Raw genomic sequence first — 16,269 nt, forward strand, 5'->3', positions numbered from 1 at the left:
TTGATAGTTGGGGCTCAGATATTGGTACACTTCACTCAATTTTCGGTGGTCGGAACTTGGTATTTGGCATTTGGTAGGCTTGGATGATGTTGGCTTTCAAAGATCTATTATCATCCATTGCTCAATGAAATACCAGATGATTGGAAGTGTGCTGGACATCACATATTCGTTGTCGAGACCCGGGTCTCGGAACTCGGTACACTTCGCTCGAGTTTCCACTTCACCCCTTTGCAAAGCTCCGTGCCATACCACATCATTAGATGACTTTGAATAATCACCTCCTTTGATTTGGATGATATACAACTAGCTGAGCTCCATCATGTCTACAATTATCATTCTCCTGGGCCCACCCGTCTATCTTATATACCCCCACGTCGGCCTACCCATCTATGCAATATATGTCTCCCTGTCGGCCCACCTGTATATAATACATCTTTTACCACTCCCTCGGCCCACCCGTCTACAAAATAATATTAATTCGTCGGCCCACCCGTCTAATATGATATATATCTGGGCCCACCTGTCTATGTGATAACAAGCACCCTTGATATACCTGGCTATTTGATACATATCTACCTTGGTACACCCATCTACATAATATCCAACTACCTCGGCCGATCCGTCTATTGAAAATTCATGTCCATCGGCCCACCCATCTACTTTACATATTCCCCACCTGGGCCCACCCGTCTCCATCGGGAATAATAACACTCCCGGCCCATCCATCACAGTCGAGGATATATCTACCCTCGGCCCATGGTCCGCTGGCCCGTATCATACGGGATATTATGCACGTCCGTCCACTCGTATAATACGGAGATATGTTACTGCAATATGTGTGTTTGAACCTGAAAACAAGAAGTGTTATGGCTGATGAATCAAGCACAAAAAATACACACCATTGAAAGCTTCAGAAATTCATCTATTGCTGCCATGCTGAGGGACGAGCGCAGGAGATAATCGGCAACTTCCCACTCTTCCTTGGATGTGAAAGGATAGTAGAGATTGTCTACCCTGCATTCTGCGTATTCGTCAGCATCGAATAGATCCAAGAAGGTCTTGCCGTCTTGAGAGTAACAGGTCCCCGCACCATCATACTCTTCATCCAGTGACTCTCCAAACATCCCGAAGCCATCATCAATGTTAGCATGTGAATGATCCCCACCATGAACTTCCGGAATGCTGTCAGTATGATCCATTAGTTCCTCGGTGGATGCTCATTGAAGTGACTCTGTGTCAGCTCCTGCGTAACGCCAGGGAGGAACCACTTCCATGAACTGCAAAATATCAACAATGTCACGCATATGACTGTGACACAAGGATTGAGGCTGGCTCAGGTGTCGAGTGATGCTGCTCTCCTTTGTAAATGTTTTCCCGCACTTTGGGCATATTGGTGCTGACATTGAAGATAGTAGTAAGTAAGGAAAGATTCACACGATCTTTGTTGATATCACCCCCAACTGTTATGATGTCTTATCAGACTCCTACTGCAAGCTCTAATCCCCAACACCATCGCAACTCAGCCTCACGTGTACCACGCCTCCAAGGATCTTGTCAATCGCTATCATATTGGTCTGGCCTTAGTGAAGTGCCATCATTCGAGGATAAAAAACCACCCACAACACTCAGACACCTTGTGAGTACTTATGCTTGTTTTTCCTCATCATTAGTTATATTCTGCAGCAGGGCGACTACTCCACACTGGACGGAGAAAGAGAATGTGATGATGAGCATTCTGATCTCATGCTTGCGGCCACCCAAGCCAAATGAAAAGTATGCGAGGCCGAGAAGTACCTGGCTGACTGCATTTTGGCACACCAATTGGTGCTTCTCGACATCTGGTGTCAATGTGCCCAGGCCGCAAATTCTCGTTTGTTGGTAGTGGAGCTCAATGTCGGACACCTACATACGGAATGGAAGAAATTTGGTGTTTCAATGTCCATGGCTCGGAGTGATGCAGAGAGTGCGACAGTGAGTACTCATATTCAGTTTTGTTGTTAGTTATGTGCTGACATCACTGCTACAGACAATCGGCACCTCATCCTCATACTAGATATTGATATTTGCAGCCTGAGTCGCATTCAGCAGGCTCACACTTGCGGTCACCATCTGAAAATCTTGGAGTCAGGCTGCTGTAAAGCTCGTATAACCAAGATGGAGGCATAGCATGTATAAAAAAATAGTTTTAGCTTTGACCTTCAAGCCCAGTGAAAAACGACAAGAAGGAGGTAGATAGGTAGCAATACACGTCTAAGTACCAAATGACATAGATAGCAATCTAAATAATTTGAGATGGAAAAATGCAAATTGTAAAATTAAATGCAAAGTCCAAACTCGCAAGCAAAGGTTTGAAATTTGCAGTGTATTTGCTGCAGTTGTTGCAAATGACACTTTGCAAATTGCAAAGCTACACCTAGATTAACATTGTGATTGCGCATATACGCTTCCTTGATCGCGATCACACAGCTACATGAGTTCTATAACCTCCGAGAGCCTCGAGGCTGGCATACATCGACTCGCAAACGGTACTGATACTCACATATGCAATTGTGATGCCTGCCTTCGGAAGAACAAAGGCAAGCCCAAGCATGTACCCCGAACTACTTACTTCCGGCACAAACCCAACAGAGTCACTAGACTTTTCCCCCCACCACTTCCTGCACAAACTCCAGCTCCTATACCGGCACCATCGTCTAGCAAGTGTCCTCTAGATGCTTCTCCGAAGGATGTCGACGTTATTCTAGTAGCACCGAAAGGATCTGGTCGCACTGTCCGAACCCTGTTCAAGGAGGGCAGAGGCATCAACTCCAGTGTCACCATTTTTCAAGACGTAACCGGCAAAGCAATGGAGAAAGCTGTGGCTATTGGGGTCGCTATCGGCTCTGGCTACATGTATGAAACAACCTTCGAGAAGGAGGTGTTCTCAGATTTGACTGGTGAACGTGGTGTGGTAAGTACTCCATCATCAATCTGCATGCATACGCTAAGATCGAGTCTCTTTCCCAGCTCGCAGCCGCTATTCATCAGTCCATCGCTGTCATACCATTAATTGCAGTCTGACTGGTTGGCCGTTTACAGAGGGATTATTCTGTGCACAATACAAGGTACTTCGTGCAAACTGGCCATTCCCCTTCGGAGGCATTCAATGAAACCGTCGAAGAAGCCACTCAATCTCTGTATCCTTTGATCGGAGAAAAGGGGTAAATATCTCTATCACTCTGAATTCACAAGTCATTGACTTATAACTATCCACAGCATGGATTACATGTTCAACGCCTGTTCCACCACCGCTCGACGAGGGGCCCTTGACTGGGCGCCGATCTTCGAGGCAACAAATCGCCCGGTGTTTAAGAAGCTTTATGAAAGCGTAAAGAATGGCACGGAGACGCGCAAGGCACTCGAATTTAACGGGCGCACCACTTATCGCAAAGACTTAGCCAAGGAGTTGAAAGAGATTGACGAGCAGGAGATCTGGAGAGTCGGAAAGGTCGTCCGTTCGTTGCGCCCTGACTACAAACCAGGGCATTGATCTTGATTGTTCGGTATGCTGTACTGATGCTTAGCGTCGGACAATTCCCGGTCATGTCTGAAGATCTGATAGTCGATCCAATATTAATATGATAGGAGTGAATGACCCACATGCCAACCGGCGTTCCAAATGTTGTTACTTCTTACCTAATTTTCGGTGCTTAGATGTGCGAACCGCATGGTGCAAACCCGCCTGGACGGTGGAGTAGCAAGACTGTGCTAAGCTCCTTCAAAGCCGAAATCAGTAGATTCAACCCTGTGCGTTGGACTTTGAGTATCAAACATGTCCTTCATCTCCAGAATTTATAAAGCTTCTGGCATAGGTGGTACAGCCAATAACAAGTTACAAGTCTCCCTGGCTCGACGAAGCTCGGTCGAGGTCGACATGGATGCACATTTAAAATCTCCTATGATACTGCATATCTGCATCTGCATTCCACGTCGGCTTTTTCAGGTCTTCATGCCAAAATCTCATACCCTTCCACATCGCATTGCTCTCCCATAGCGCTGCAAATCAAACGTCATCGCAACCTGTAGCACGTTTTCTCAGTCCGTATAAGTTGATCCATGTGATATGTCACCGTGTCGTGTCTGGAGTCAATAGCTTCGCCAAGGCGTCTAGGAGAGCTGGAGGATTTCACTCACGTGTCTTGGCGTGTGACGGGCAATGCGGCTTCCGTATCTTCATGATTTCTGCTACTGCAAGCTCCTGGTGCCTGCCAACTTGCCTGGTTGCTGTGTAGCTGAAGGCACATCCTGCGCAAACCGGTTGGGAGTGTGATTTGAGGCTGCCGGCGGCCTAGCAGAATTTTCACCTTCCCCCCTGCTCCCGACTTTGGCAGCTGTAGTGACTGGTTCTAAACGTAGAAGAGGAAAGCGCAAACTGTTCCTGGAAGGAAATTGCAGTCGGGTGAAGTCGATCGCCGGTACAGGAGGAGAGTCCTTCGGACACGCAACAGGACTGGTACCGTTCGCGGTGAGAGTAAATTCAGAGGTACGTTCATAGGCGTAATTCAAGTTGAGGTCACCAGCCTTCTCATGCCCCTGATCATTTCACTGGAGACCCGTGGAATGATGACACCTGAGATTTGTATTTTGACATAGCTTTGAAGGATGGGGTAAGGTGACGGGGAGCGGATGACACGGGATTATCGGGAGGAGTATTTGCAACGCACATATCGGGTGTAACAACATGAGTTGATCTAGTGTCATGGTTACGTTTAGTGACTGCGGAGTTGTGTACTTCTGTAATCGCAATGTCGCATGAACTTTCTGCTGATGATGATGATAGCTCCGCAAGCATATGGCATTTACGTGGACGTCGCAGGAGACTGTCTCCTGATTCACTATGCAGTGCATTGGGGTAGGCGGGGCTGTCTCTCTGGCACTTTCGCTTCTTCTGGAGGACGTTCAGGCAGGATGCAGGGAGGTGTTTGTAGCTGACTCCGCGGCACAAAAGGGCGAGATACCCGTTGTGGATATCGAGGGGATACTACAGAGGCGAGTGTGTGATCTTGGATTCCCATACGACTGAAAGGCAGCCCAGCATCAAAGCCATCTGTGGAGGGGGTACATAAGATCCAGAGGTGTGAGGTGTGGCAGGGGAAATATCAAATGGGCAGATAAATCAGTAGTGTGTCATGATAAGTAGAGTGTTTGACGGCCAATAATGCAGCATGAGACGTAATTGTACCATCAAGTATGTAGCCCACAATGAGAACACGAAACGAATGCAGCGACGCAGTGCAAAATCCAGCCCACATGTATCACCTATAGGAAGCCTGCTTAAAGAGGAAAACCTGATGTTAAAGAAGCATCTCACCACTACCAGGTCTTCTGCAAAGTATGCTTGTCCACTCGTCTTTGCGACTGACGGCAAAAAAGTAAAGACGCGACAGTGGTGGTTCCTCCAGGATAGATTCTGCCTCCATGAGTCACTGTACGTAGCAGGTAGAGCAGTTAGCCATGATGTTCTACGATATCACCTAGATCCTCAATGATATGCTCAGAACTTACACCATGTCTGAATGGTTTCCTTCGGCACTCGCATACTGAAACACGCTGGAACACTGGATCAGAGGTGCAGAAAATCCACTAGCCACAGCGTCAGAAGCAACACACCTGCCTCGTTGAAAAGCATGTTAGAGGAAAGAAGAGTTTTGTAGACAGTACTTAAGTATGCGTTCGGATAAGAAGGACAACCCCTGAGCCTGAGTGACTGAGGACGTTAATAACTGCAAGGCCCTTTCTGATACTGGAAATCTGTCCAAGATGACAGTGGACAGATAACACTTAAGGATTGGATACGAGTAAACAGGACAACATTATATATTATGAGAGTTCGAGAGCTCGAGTGCGATGGTTCGATATCGAAGTTCGGGAAGAAGAAGGATCATTTCAGTACAAACATTGGGATATAAATAGGGAAATGCGAAAACAAACAGCCACCCATATCGAAGCACAAGTATGATTGGATTATTGCCATTGATGGCGCAGAAGATGGTGCATTCATAACCCTGCGATCAATATCAATTTGCTGATATGAATAATAAGATCTTGATATACCTGAGGCTGCTGACAATATTCCAGGCCCTGACGCACTCGACAGAGCTTTTGATCGCCTTGAGGACACCAATTTTGGTGATACGGGACCCGAGGACAGGGTGGAGGAAGAGGAAGCTCGTGTTGAGGACACCAGTTTTGGTGATATGGGATCTGAGGACAGAGAGGAGGAAGAGGAAGCTCGAATTGAGGACGTTATACCCGAGAACTTTGATCAAGACATGCTGGGCTGGACGGACGAGGACCTGGATGAGCTACAGCAGATGGCATGCCTCGAAAATGCCCAGGACTCGATGTCATTCATTACCGCTCTCCGAAAAGCATCCCTAGACGACGCACACTCTAAACTACCTCCAGATGCACTAGATAGACTATGAAACCCTCCCCGCGAACTCCCCAATATATCAGATCCCGATCTTATCCTGTCCTTAAAATACTACTTTGCCAATACAACAATCACTTCTTACAATCTCATCCGCGAGGCCACAATCGACGACACCCTGAAGATGATGTATACAGTCATTACCAGGTTAAGCAAGCTGTCTGTGAGCTTAGTGGTGTGGTCCCGATCATTAATGACATGTGTGCAAACACGTGTCTTGCATTCACAGGTCCGTATGCCAAGATCAATTGTTGTCCTCAATGTGGAGAAGATCGATGGGACACCAAAAAAAGCTCACCTCAGAAGAAGGTAGCTCAGAAAATGTTTGACACATTTCCCTGTTGGACCACAGCTCCAGGCCCTATGGCGCCATCCAGACCAGGCCGAGAAGATGCGATGGCGCCAGGAGTACACCAACAAGATCATCAATGAACTGAAGACTACCGATGGCATTCCGGAGGTATACGAAGATGTCCTCCATGGGAAGCAATATCTGGATGTGTGCCAATCTGGCAAGATTAAAGACAGTGATGCGGTCCTCATGTTCTCAATTGACAGAGCGCAACTCTATGAATCAAAGCAGTCCAACTGTTGGATATACATTTGGGTAATCTTCGATCACGCGCCAGACGAACGGTACAAGAAGAAGTATGTACTCCCAGGTGGTATCATCCCCGGCCCAAAAAAAAACGAAAAATCTAGATTCTTTCATTTTCCCAGCCTACACCATCTTCGCGCGATCCAGACTGAAGGGCTACCAATCTGGGACAGCGCAAAGAAGATTCTATTCAGATCTAATCCCTTTTTCTTCATTGCAACAGCAGACAGCCCCAGTATGGCATTCCTCACTGGCCTCGTCGTCACCATGGCAGATTCGCATGCCGTCTCTATTGCGGACTCCCGGGGAGGCACAAACCAGGTGCACCGACTTACTATCCTGCCCTACGTCAACCTGAAGGTACCAATTGAGCTGATCACCCCAACTTCTTCATTGATTGGCTTCCCCTTCCTGGATCATTTGATTATGAATGGAACCTTGAGCATGTGATCCATTGTTCCAACATGGCCGAATACGAGCTTGCATGCCTCAAGACAGGCATTACGAAACCAAGCATCTTCTGCGGCTCTGACACTGACCGTATTTTGCTGGTGCCACTGTGCTTTGGCTCTGACATCATGCACATCGCTGCCATCAATACCGGCGACCTCCTTCTACCCCTCTGGAGAGGAACCTTTAGAGCCGAGACTATGGATGATAAATCTGTGTGGGCCTGGGCTGTTCTGATGAAGGCGACTTGGAAGGCACATGGATCTCTTATCGCAGATGCAACACCCTTTCTGCCGGGTTCGTTTGATCGACCTCCTCATAACCCTGCAGAGAAGATCAGCAGCGGGTATAAGGCATAGGAATGGCTTCTCTACCTGTATGGGATGGCACCAGCCACACTCTAACGGCATCCTTCCTGAGCCCTATTGGTCACATTTCTGTCATCTTGCCCGGGGACTACATTGTGGGTATCACAACCTGGCAGGCACATATAAGAAAAGTGCTCAGCCAGTATAAGTGAGTCTCAGCTCTGCCTAGCTGCTATACTCGCAGAATGCAGGAACATTCGACCCTAAAGGGGAAGCAAGGAAAGCAAGGATCCACGGAATGATGCTGAACAAACCCTGGTGAATGGCAGTGAAAGCGCGAGAAAGCGCGCGTGGGAAAGCGAAGTGCGAAAGTGCGCGAAGTGCACGAAGCGCAGGAAGGTAGTGCAAGCGGTGCACAAGTGTAGAAGACAGATACTGAGACTGATAAGAGGAAAAGTGCGGATCTTGATGGATACTGATAGTGCTACTAGCTATAGACTGATGCTAGGGCCTCAAAACGATGATGGACACATGCATTGCATGGAACTAACTGCCAACTAACATGGTGGTGGAAAGATGGTCGTAAGAAGCTAAGGTTCAAAAGTGGGGTGTAAAACGAACATGAGAGTATGTAAGTTCTACCTAAGCGCTCTCCCAGGGCTCGGAGCCGAATAGGGAGCGCTCTAAGTATGTAAATGAGGTAAGGTGATGTAAAGTAAGGGTGCATAATGAAATGGGAAGTGTAATATGCTAAATATGGTCAGATAACGAAAAGGGACATACCGAGGGACTGGTTGGACGATGGATGTACCGAGGGACTGGTTGGACGATGGATGGATGCTCCTGGATGCTGTGCGACATAGTGAGCTTAAGCGCAAGAAAGTGCGCAAGGCACGCACGCGGGAATACTGTGCGTTGTGTGGGAAAGTGTCGCGCCTATGGCGCGTTCTGCGGGAAAGTGGTGCGCTCTATAGGGAATGACTAGAGGGTGATGGTGCGAGTTGTGCTGTGAAGGCCAGTCATCAGAATTCGTAAACTGAGCCCATATGAGCCCACAGAAATGCGAGTCTCTACAACGTATAATGCAACAATACCATATATCTAGATCAGATCTCATTGAAGGCCACCATCACCTTCTTAACTTCACAGATGAATTTGAAGAGCTCTACTACCAGCGCCGGATCATTCGACTTCATTTCATTTGACCATGGCTCCACTCAATCACACATATTGCTGGTGAGACAGTCAACAAGGGACCACCTATCTGCTCATCACAATGGACTATGGAACACACAATCGACAATCTTGCCCAGGAAATTAGACTACACAACTCCTCTGTCTACGCTAACCTCTCTCAATGTGCTGCCCGCTGCTGCCAAATCAACGCCATCAAAGCCATCATTCCAATGATCGAACCATCAAGTAACACTCCCCCAAAAGGATTGCTGGATCTCAGACAAGGGTATCTATTATTCCGTTGAAGGGAGCGATCGGCCCATCTAGTCCGTCCGTGTGAATCTGACACCATCCTTCACTACTTGGCCATCAATGGCATACACACCGATTCTGCTCCTCTTGTCACGAGATGGGCTCGGCTGCGTCTTCCTAATGGACAGATTGCACGATCGGCCTGGAAAAACACGATGTCAAGGCAGCCAACAATGTCGCGGAATGTGAAGGTAATGTTTTTTTTTGATCGATCGCACACTTATATTGATTTTCATTTCAAAGTTATTCATTGACGGACATATGAGCATCACCGAAGTATACTTCTACTTCAATATGATCATTCACAATCGGCACAAGACACTCGCGCTGGTTTCTGAATACAGCCAACCACACTCAGATCTCCTCGAGAAATCTTTTCAAATGGTCTATGCGTGTACCCATCGTGCAGATGCCTTGTTGAAATTGGTTGAGGTTACTACTATTCAATCAGTAGTTGCGATGGTCCCCCACCAATTTCCAGGTATTGACGGCACTCTTTTCTACCTTATAGAACGACCGGGGTTAGATATTTTGAGAATGGGTGGTATTGAGGAGGTTATAGTTGACGAGGAATAGTGATCCCATCAGAAGACGCTGATCCCATCAGCATATGTACATTCAAACTTTTGTATTAGTTACAACACTATGTTAATGGAGGTCACGCAACTCCGCCTTGATTTTGCGAACTGTGTCAAAACTCTGATCTGTTCCTAACCTATCATACCACTTTGCATCCTCATCTCACGACACATACTTCCAATACAACGAGTCAGGTCCTGGGGGACTCGGAGTGTCAAAGAAGCTCTTCTTTTTGGGAGTGGTAGTTGCGCCCTTGATTGGAGTCTTGATTGGTGGTTCCTCGGGCTCGCTTTCTGGTTCCATGACGCTGCTGGGATCGTCTTTGGGGGGAGGATGCTTGATCGGGGGAAGATTCTTGATCGGTGGTTCCTCGGGCTCGCTTTCCGGTTCCGTGATGCTGCTGGGATCTTCTTGAGGAGGAGGAGGAGGAACAGGTGGTGGTTCTTCGATTTTGCTTTCAGGCTCCATGACACTGCTCGGATCTTCTTTCGAAGGTGTAGTTGTAGGTACACTATTTTCTTAAGTAAAAGTGCGCAGAATTAAAAATAAAAACTTACATCAGTAATTCCATTAGTGACAACAGACGTGCGCGAATCCTGTCAGCATGGTGAGTAGGCCAACATGCAGGATTGGAAAGCAGGTCGTCTGACAGAGTCATGACAGGTGTACTAGAGCGGGTGTCATTGGAATCATTGGTATTGATACTAGATAGAGTTGTTAGATGTAAACTGAAAATACAGATCTATCTCACCTGGTATCAGCTTGATAACCATTGAGATCATCAAAATCTGGATCTGAAGACATGTCCAGAAAATCTTGGACAGCTGGTGGTAGCATAATGATACCTGGTAATATGCGGACTTGGTGAGTTTCCTTTCTCGACTCCCTCAAACTCATACCATCATGTCCCTCGAAAACACAATCTCATCCGCCGGATACCTCAACTCCTTGACATCTCAAATTAATTCACACTCGTTATCACAGCCCTTAGATCTGAATATTGGGCCCAGCGACACATACTATTCGTGCGACCCAATGGCAATTCAAGAACCTAGTGTGAGTCATCATATTAATTACATTGATGTATTGAAGCTCATGTTCTCATATGAAACACATGGTGAGTCTCTGATGTATCTAGATTCTCTACTCGGCCAAGATCCATTGGCATGCAAGGACTCCGACAACGGTCATGTTGCGCAACTCAAACAGCAGCTCACTGAATTACAGCATGCTGTTGCGAGTCTACAAGCCGATAAACTTCGGCTCATCAAGGAGAATACTGGTCTCAATATGACCTGCCAGACTTTACAGTAAGTCAATTCCACTGGATATATGCACATATATGCACTCAAAAAATTGCTACAGAAATGTGATCATTAATATCCGAGGTTCCACAAGCTCCGTGTCCTCGACATCACCATCATCATCGCCCCCTTCTGACACCTTGAATACCATCACTGACGACAAGCCTTCCATAGTGGACAGAATTGTCCCCACTGGAATCTGATCGAGAACTTGATCGAAAGAACTACCCATCTGTCAAATCATGGACAAAGAAGGAATGGCAGGACCAGTGTCCCAAGACGACATCAGCAGTGCCTGGAACTTCCGGAAGCTCATCTCGAGGATCTGGGCGCATGGTGCAAGGCGTCAATGTTGCATGCACATACCTACAGGATGAGCAAGGTGTATCTGTCTCGGCTCAATGCGCCAAGACAATCCTGGAACCTCATGCTCTCGAGCTTCCAGGAACTTGACACTCAAGGCCTCGCCCCAGATTCTATTGGCCAAGCATCCCTGCAAGTCTTACACTGGCTGATTCACACACTACGCAAACATTGTTTCGAATTTCATCTATGTGCTGACAACTGGAAGGTCATGAAACTCATGACCAACAATTACTCGCAGTGGTTCAACTACCACGTGAAGAAAAGAACTGGCAAGCACATCAAGGCTGAGCATGGAGAGAGTAGTCCAGATCTCTCAGAAGACGCCTTACCCTCAGTTCAGAAGTGCGGGGGTAATTCTGATCAAGATCTCGAAGCCGATCATCCAAAGAAACGAGCACGAACCGATCAGCCTGTCATTGAACCTATCACCAAGAACAACGAAGTGGTAAGTTTTTGTTCAGTACTTGATGCTCACTAATCGACCTATCTACAGATACCTGATATGCCACAACACCCCTTACCCGAGCGTGAACTAACACCACCACCATGCGCCGACAAAGGAAAAGATAAAGAATTGACTACTATTGAGGTGAGTTGAATTTACACACTCAATCCAGACGCTGACTTGACTTGATTAAAATCACTAGATCAAAAACCCGCTGTGAGGTCTCATGATCTGTCTGATATTAAACTGATTGATCTATTTATGTAGGTCTAATGTTGTATTGAAACCTAGGCCCAAGCCAGTCAACCGGATATCCCCTTCCATTTCCATCAACTCTCCGACTGCTTCAACTTCTGGAACCAGCCCAATTCTTGCACCGCCATCTACACCTTCGTGCACTGACGGAGCTTCACTAGCTGTAAAGGCCAAACTCATCAACCAATCAAGCACCACGATCGAGATGAAAGCACGCCCTAATACAATCAAGAAGCGCCAACCAAGCACAAAGCCTATGCCCGTGAGCTCCAAGATCACGGCACAGTGAGTTCTATTCTATCTATTATTATCATAGCAAGTAAGGTTAACTCATTATTCTAGGAATCTTTGCGCCGTTGAATGGCAATAAAACGGCCATCAAAAAGAACCAGCAAGCATATTTGGGACCTACTGGAATGGCCTATCGAGCACCGACAAAGAGGTACATCGTTTTAATATTGATATCATTTATCTACTGACAACTACTCTTATAGGTATACAAGCGCAAAGCGGCTCTACAGGTGCGTGGTATTCATCATAGCCTAATTTAATACTAACAATGGTTTACTTTATAGCTCAACTCAGCTGGCACTACTGAAGGGAGCGGCGCCTGTGATGATGCGGACGAGGAGTAATGGATATGAGGCGGGATAGTGGGATGGCGGGAAGGCGGGAAGGCGGGAAGGCGGGAAGGCGGGAAGGCGGGAAGGCGGGAAGGCGGGAAGGCGGGAAGGCGGGATGGCGGGAAGGGGGAAGGGCGGGATGGCGGGAAGGTGGGAAGGGCGGGATGGCGGGAAGGGCGGGATGGCGGGCGAGTGTGGGCGCAGTGATACCATGAGCACCTAACCACAGCGATACCTTTAGATACTAATGGCATTAGATATGTATTCACCCACCCAAATTCAGCGCACTTATGCATCTAAAATTCATCTAAGGCCATCGAAAATCCTATCTAAGCAGTAAATTTAACTCTCGATCTCTATCGTTTTGCGTCTCGAAAAGTCCCACTTTTATAAACAGGTCGAAACATAGCAAAAACATTTATTCACTGATATTTTTTTCGCTCCTTATCTACACATATCTATCTCCTTCTTGTCGTTTTTACTGGGCTTCAAGTATATAGTACTATATATAATAGTTCTATTTGTGTTGCGATCACTTTGTCGCCTTTGTAGCCCTTGTGTCGTTCTGTGGATCCTTGTAGATCCTTGTGACACCTGTAGTACTGTACCCATGTACCGTCTATGGACTTGTATGGCTTTGTATTGACGTGTTGATTCTGTCACCAAATTTGTAGTTTGCTGATGTCAGGCTCATGCGGTTGTGCAATCTTATCATTACGCGTGGTCGAGAATTGATTGGGCTTCTTTAGTACTGACTACCTACTAGTTGGATATCTTAGTATCGATCTTGCTTTAATGTGTATTGTTTTATGTGTATTGCCTTACATCCACGATATCGTACCTTTCAGTAGAATTTCATCGCAGGTCCTTGGAGCATTAGTATATTTTGACAGAATTATCATAATTAGACGCGGTATCGGAAATTCTGCTAATTCAACTAATTCAGATAATATGAAGAAATTTAGGACGGGAAGGTTTTCCTGATGGTATGGCGCGTGTAAGCTAATTTACTATGTCGTTGGCGTCAATGCAACTGTGTGAGCCAAGATATTCATGATATTGAATATGTACCCACACGCATATGTATGCTGCAGCGCTCACGTCGTGGCAGGTTTGACCGTGGTAAGTTGCACGTTATATTTGACGATAGCTGCCATCCTCGAGGCTCTGACATCGCATCGTATCTTACCTCCATTCAAATGCAAGCGTGACATTGATCCATCACGCGGAAAACGTTAATGTATTCAACATCATAAATATTCCCGACTCACGCCGATGACGCCAACTACATAAATTAGCTTACATGGCACCATATAACTAATAAGTACCACAAACGAAACTTAGAATCAATCAAAAACAAAATTCTCCTGCTCCCTACAAAGCACCAGACAACCGTCAACTTAACGAGTATCTCCCGCGCTACACACTATTACCAGTCGATATATGCACGCGCTCCTGGAAAGCGATTGAGGTCATGCCCGTTGCTGCGTCAGAGTCAGCCACGAGCTTCGCATGATATTCTCGAATACCAAGGATCAGGCGTGGTCCAGATACAAACATCTGCACGACCTGGAAAACTTGAATAAACCATTCCAGGGAATATTGGTCCTATAGAAATGATGAACCGTGGTCGTATACAGGGGTCAGTGAAAAACTGGCATACCGCTAAGATCGTTGGAGACAAATTCATTATGAGAGTGAGACAAGAAACAGCAACAAAGCTAGCATGTCCGACCCTTCAGCGGAAAAAGAGAACCATATTCACAATATGAGCTCACCTCGCAAAATAAAACATGTGAGTTTTCATCAACACCCTGAAACAGTCTCCGACAATTCCTGCTGCCGAATGTTGTCGCAGTTCAAGGAAGTGTTTCACAGCAACCCAGACCGCGAGACACAGTGCGGAGACCTCCCACACAATTCTGAGTATCCAAGCAATGCAATCCAGAAGGTTAACAAGTTCCGGGTAGACGTTCGTGCACTGATAGGTGCCGGAGAGGATCAGCTCCTCTGGTATACATCAATAAGCTCCATTCATATTTTTTTCATCCACAATTAAACGTACCCCCTGAACCTTGCACCGTTTCCATTACCATGACTGTCCCACTGATAATGTTGACAGCCAGGAAGGTGACAACGAGAAATATCAGGATCTTTCTAGATCGTTGATACATGGCATGTAACCGAGCTATCATGATTACTTGCAAGATGTTTCAGTCAAGTCGGTATCCCTGAGGTCTTGCAACTGCAAAGCTCACCCTCCAGTATTGCAAATACCACAAAATATTCCCAATCCCATATGACGAACACAATCCAGCCTGACGAATCCAATTAGTGATCAGCCTCGGATAGCACACTCCAAACAGACTCACACCTGTGGTAGTCATTATAGTGAACCAATAACCTGGTCAAAAATCACACTCACCTCTACAGGGCGCCACGGTCAATCGAAGGGGGGAGAGCGGGCATCAGTGCAAAAGACTCACTGCATCTGTCAACAAGATTGTTGGGACATTGTCTGTATATCGCAGGTCAGAATAGGAAGAGATCGTGAATGCACGAAGACATACACGGTATGTTCATGCTGATGGTGAGATATGGTTCATCAGTACAAAAACAGTGCCGAGCCTTCCAAACATACATAGCATACAATATTCCAAGATAGCGCACCTACAATATTTTCAAGAGTCGGCATGAGTTGCCAATCGCACCTATGATGCAAGCTACGTACACTCAGATACAGAGCGGTCATAAGTGACCAACGTTGCCTCTGTCGCAAATTAATTTCGTTCTTTTGATGTGGAATTCCGCTCACCCAGATCAGTTCGACCTAAAATCATTATTAGCAAGATGGCCTCTCCAGTCATAGCATTACCATACCTCTTGCCCGAATGTAAGTGCTGTAAATAGTTGTAGGATATCAGCAGTTCTTCAATATTATCATGCTCACCCCAATCATACGTCATTACAACGGCGGCAGCAACTGCAAAACCACAGTCAAGATTAGATCGAGACGTCCAAGTCAGCGCAGCGACAATCTCCGACTGCTCTCCACGAACCTGCAAAATAACTGCCAACAAGATATGTATTGATGAACGGCCACCAACTAGGGTCGTCTGAGACTAAGGTCATAGTAGTACTGTTAGAGGATTGATGTGAGGGAGCGGGGAACTTTGTGGACGTATGATGAGGGAGTTTAGGCTAGATATACAACCATGTAGCGCTTGTATGGCCGAAATGAGCATGATGAAACACATTATATCTTTTCCTGTCTTGATTGACCAAGTATCTGAAGGCAATCAACAAGGACAAATCAGACCAGAAGTCCTCGAAAGAACAACAGACTACAATTTAAATAGTAAGGACTCACACATGGTTCGA

The 16,269-nt window shown here is 46.5% G+C and overlaps 7 protein-coding genes across 7 annotated transcripts; 4 read left to right on the plus strand and 3 right to left on the minus strand.

Annotated features, from left to right (window-relative positions):
* Positions 1 to 824: 824 nt before the first annotated feature.
* DFJ58DRAFT_848119 (uncharacterized protein) lies at positions 825 to 1,199 on the minus strand (the record flags this gene model as incomplete). The annotated part of the gene is made up of 2 exons (XM_041393579.1): positions 825 to 848; positions 900 to 1,199. 2 exons carry the CDS (start codon positions 1,197 to 1,199, stop codon positions 825 to 827), a joined length of 324 nt encoding a protein of 107 aa, XP_041235662.1.
* Positions 1,200 to 2,470: 1,271 nt separating this feature from the next.
* On the plus strand, positions 2,471 to 3,757 carry DFJ58DRAFT_871397 (6-phosphogluconate dehydrogenase; the record flags this gene model as incomplete). The annotated part of the gene is made up of 3 exons (XM_041394311.1): positions 2,471 to 2,950; positions 3,079 to 3,200; positions 3,256 to 3,757. The coding sequence occupies 3 exons, from the start codon at positions 2,471 to 2,473 to the stop codon at positions 3,527 to 3,529; spliced, it is 876 nt and encodes a 291-aa protein (XP_041235663.1). The 3' UTR covers positions 3,530 to 3,757.
* A 57-nt stretch (positions 3,758 to 3,814) lies between these two features.
* On the minus strand, positions 3,815 to 5,907 carry DFJ58DRAFT_823646 (uncharacterized protein). The gene is made up of 10 exons (XM_041392124.1): positions 5,650 to 5,907; positions 5,545 to 5,589; positions 5,420 to 5,465; positions 5,357 to 5,397; positions 4,937 to 5,086; positions 4,610 to 4,905; positions 4,282 to 4,572; positions 4,174 to 4,244; positions 4,060 to 4,073; positions 3,815 to 4,035 (listed from the first exon to the last, which is right to left on the minus strand). The coding sequence occupies exons 1-10, from the start codon at positions 5,666 to 5,668 to the stop codon at positions 3,926 to 3,928; spliced, it is 1,083 nt and encodes a 360-aa protein (XP_041235664.1). The 5' UTR covers positions 5,669 to 5,907; the 3' UTR covers positions 3,815 to 3,925.
* Positions 5,908 to 6,863: 956 nt separating this feature from the next.
* Positions 6,864 to 7,879, plus strand: DFJ58DRAFT_736501 (uncharacterized protein; the record flags this gene model as incomplete). Its single annotated transcript, XM_041386807.1, has 3 exons — positions 6,864 to 7,120; positions 7,193 to 7,430; positions 7,514 to 7,879. The coding sequence occupies 3 exons, from the start codon at positions 6,864 to 6,866 to the stop codon at positions 7,877 to 7,879; spliced, it is 861 nt and encodes a 286-aa protein (XP_041235665.1).
* A 1,610-nt stretch (positions 7,880 to 9,489) lies between these two features.
* Positions 9,490 to 9,892, plus strand: DFJ58DRAFT_736502 (uncharacterized protein; the record flags this gene model as incomplete). Its single annotated transcript, XM_041386808.1, has 2 exons — positions 9,490 to 9,507; positions 9,560 to 9,892. The coding sequence occupies 2 exons, from the start codon at positions 9,490 to 9,492 to the stop codon at positions 9,890 to 9,892; spliced, it is 351 nt and encodes a 116-aa protein (XP_041235666.1).
* Positions 9,893 to 9,964: 72 nt separating this feature from the next.
* DFJ58DRAFT_848123 (uncharacterized protein) lies at positions 9,965 to 10,699 on the minus strand (the record flags this gene model as incomplete). Its single annotated transcript, XM_041393580.1, has 4 exons — positions 9,965 to 10,031; positions 10,071 to 10,406; positions 10,453 to 10,599; positions 10,647 to 10,699. The coding sequence occupies 4 exons, from the start codon at positions 10,697 to 10,699 to the stop codon at positions 9,965 to 9,967; spliced, it is 603 nt and encodes a 200-aa protein (XP_041235667.1).
* Positions 10,700 to 10,930: 231 nt separating this feature from the next.
* On the plus strand, positions 10,931 to 13,095 carry DFJ58DRAFT_848124 (uncharacterized protein; the record flags this gene model as incomplete). The annotated part of the gene is made up of 10 exons (XM_041393581.1): positions 10,931 to 10,951; positions 10,988 to 11,012; positions 11,034 to 11,205; positions 11,374 to 12,010; positions 12,059 to 12,154; positions 12,213 to 12,226; positions 12,278 to 12,550; positions 12,760 to 12,786; positions 12,841 to 12,896; positions 12,920 to 13,095. The coding sequence occupies 10 exons, from the start codon at positions 10,931 to 10,933 to the stop codon at positions 13,093 to 13,095; spliced, it is 1,497 nt and encodes a 498-aa protein (XP_041235668.1).
* Positions 13,096 to 16,269: the final 3,174 nt, after the last annotated feature.

The sequence above is a fragment of the Suillus subalutaceus genome (genome assembly GCF_016647625.1).
Source record: "Suillus subalutaceus strain FC151 chromosome Unknown DFJ58scaffold_274, whole genome shotgun sequence".
In the NCBI taxonomy this organism is placed as follows: domain Eukaryota; kingdom Fungi; phylum Basidiomycota; class Agaricomycetes; order Boletales; family Suillaceae; genus Suillus; species Suillus subalutaceus.

What these genes read in the sequence shown, in the direction of transcription:
- DFJ58DRAFT_823646 (XM_041392124.1), bottom strand. An exon ending in GGAAACCATTCAGACATGGT is followed by an intron (nt 5,466 to 5,544) that starts GTAAGTTCTGAG and finishes TGCTACGTACAG; the next exon opens with TGACTCATGGAGGCAGAATC. An exon ending in TCCCTGCATCCTGCCTGAAC is followed by an intron (nt 4,906 to 4,936) that starts GTCCTCCAGAAG and finishes AGTGCCAGAGAG; the next exon opens with ACAGCCCCGCCTACCCCAAT.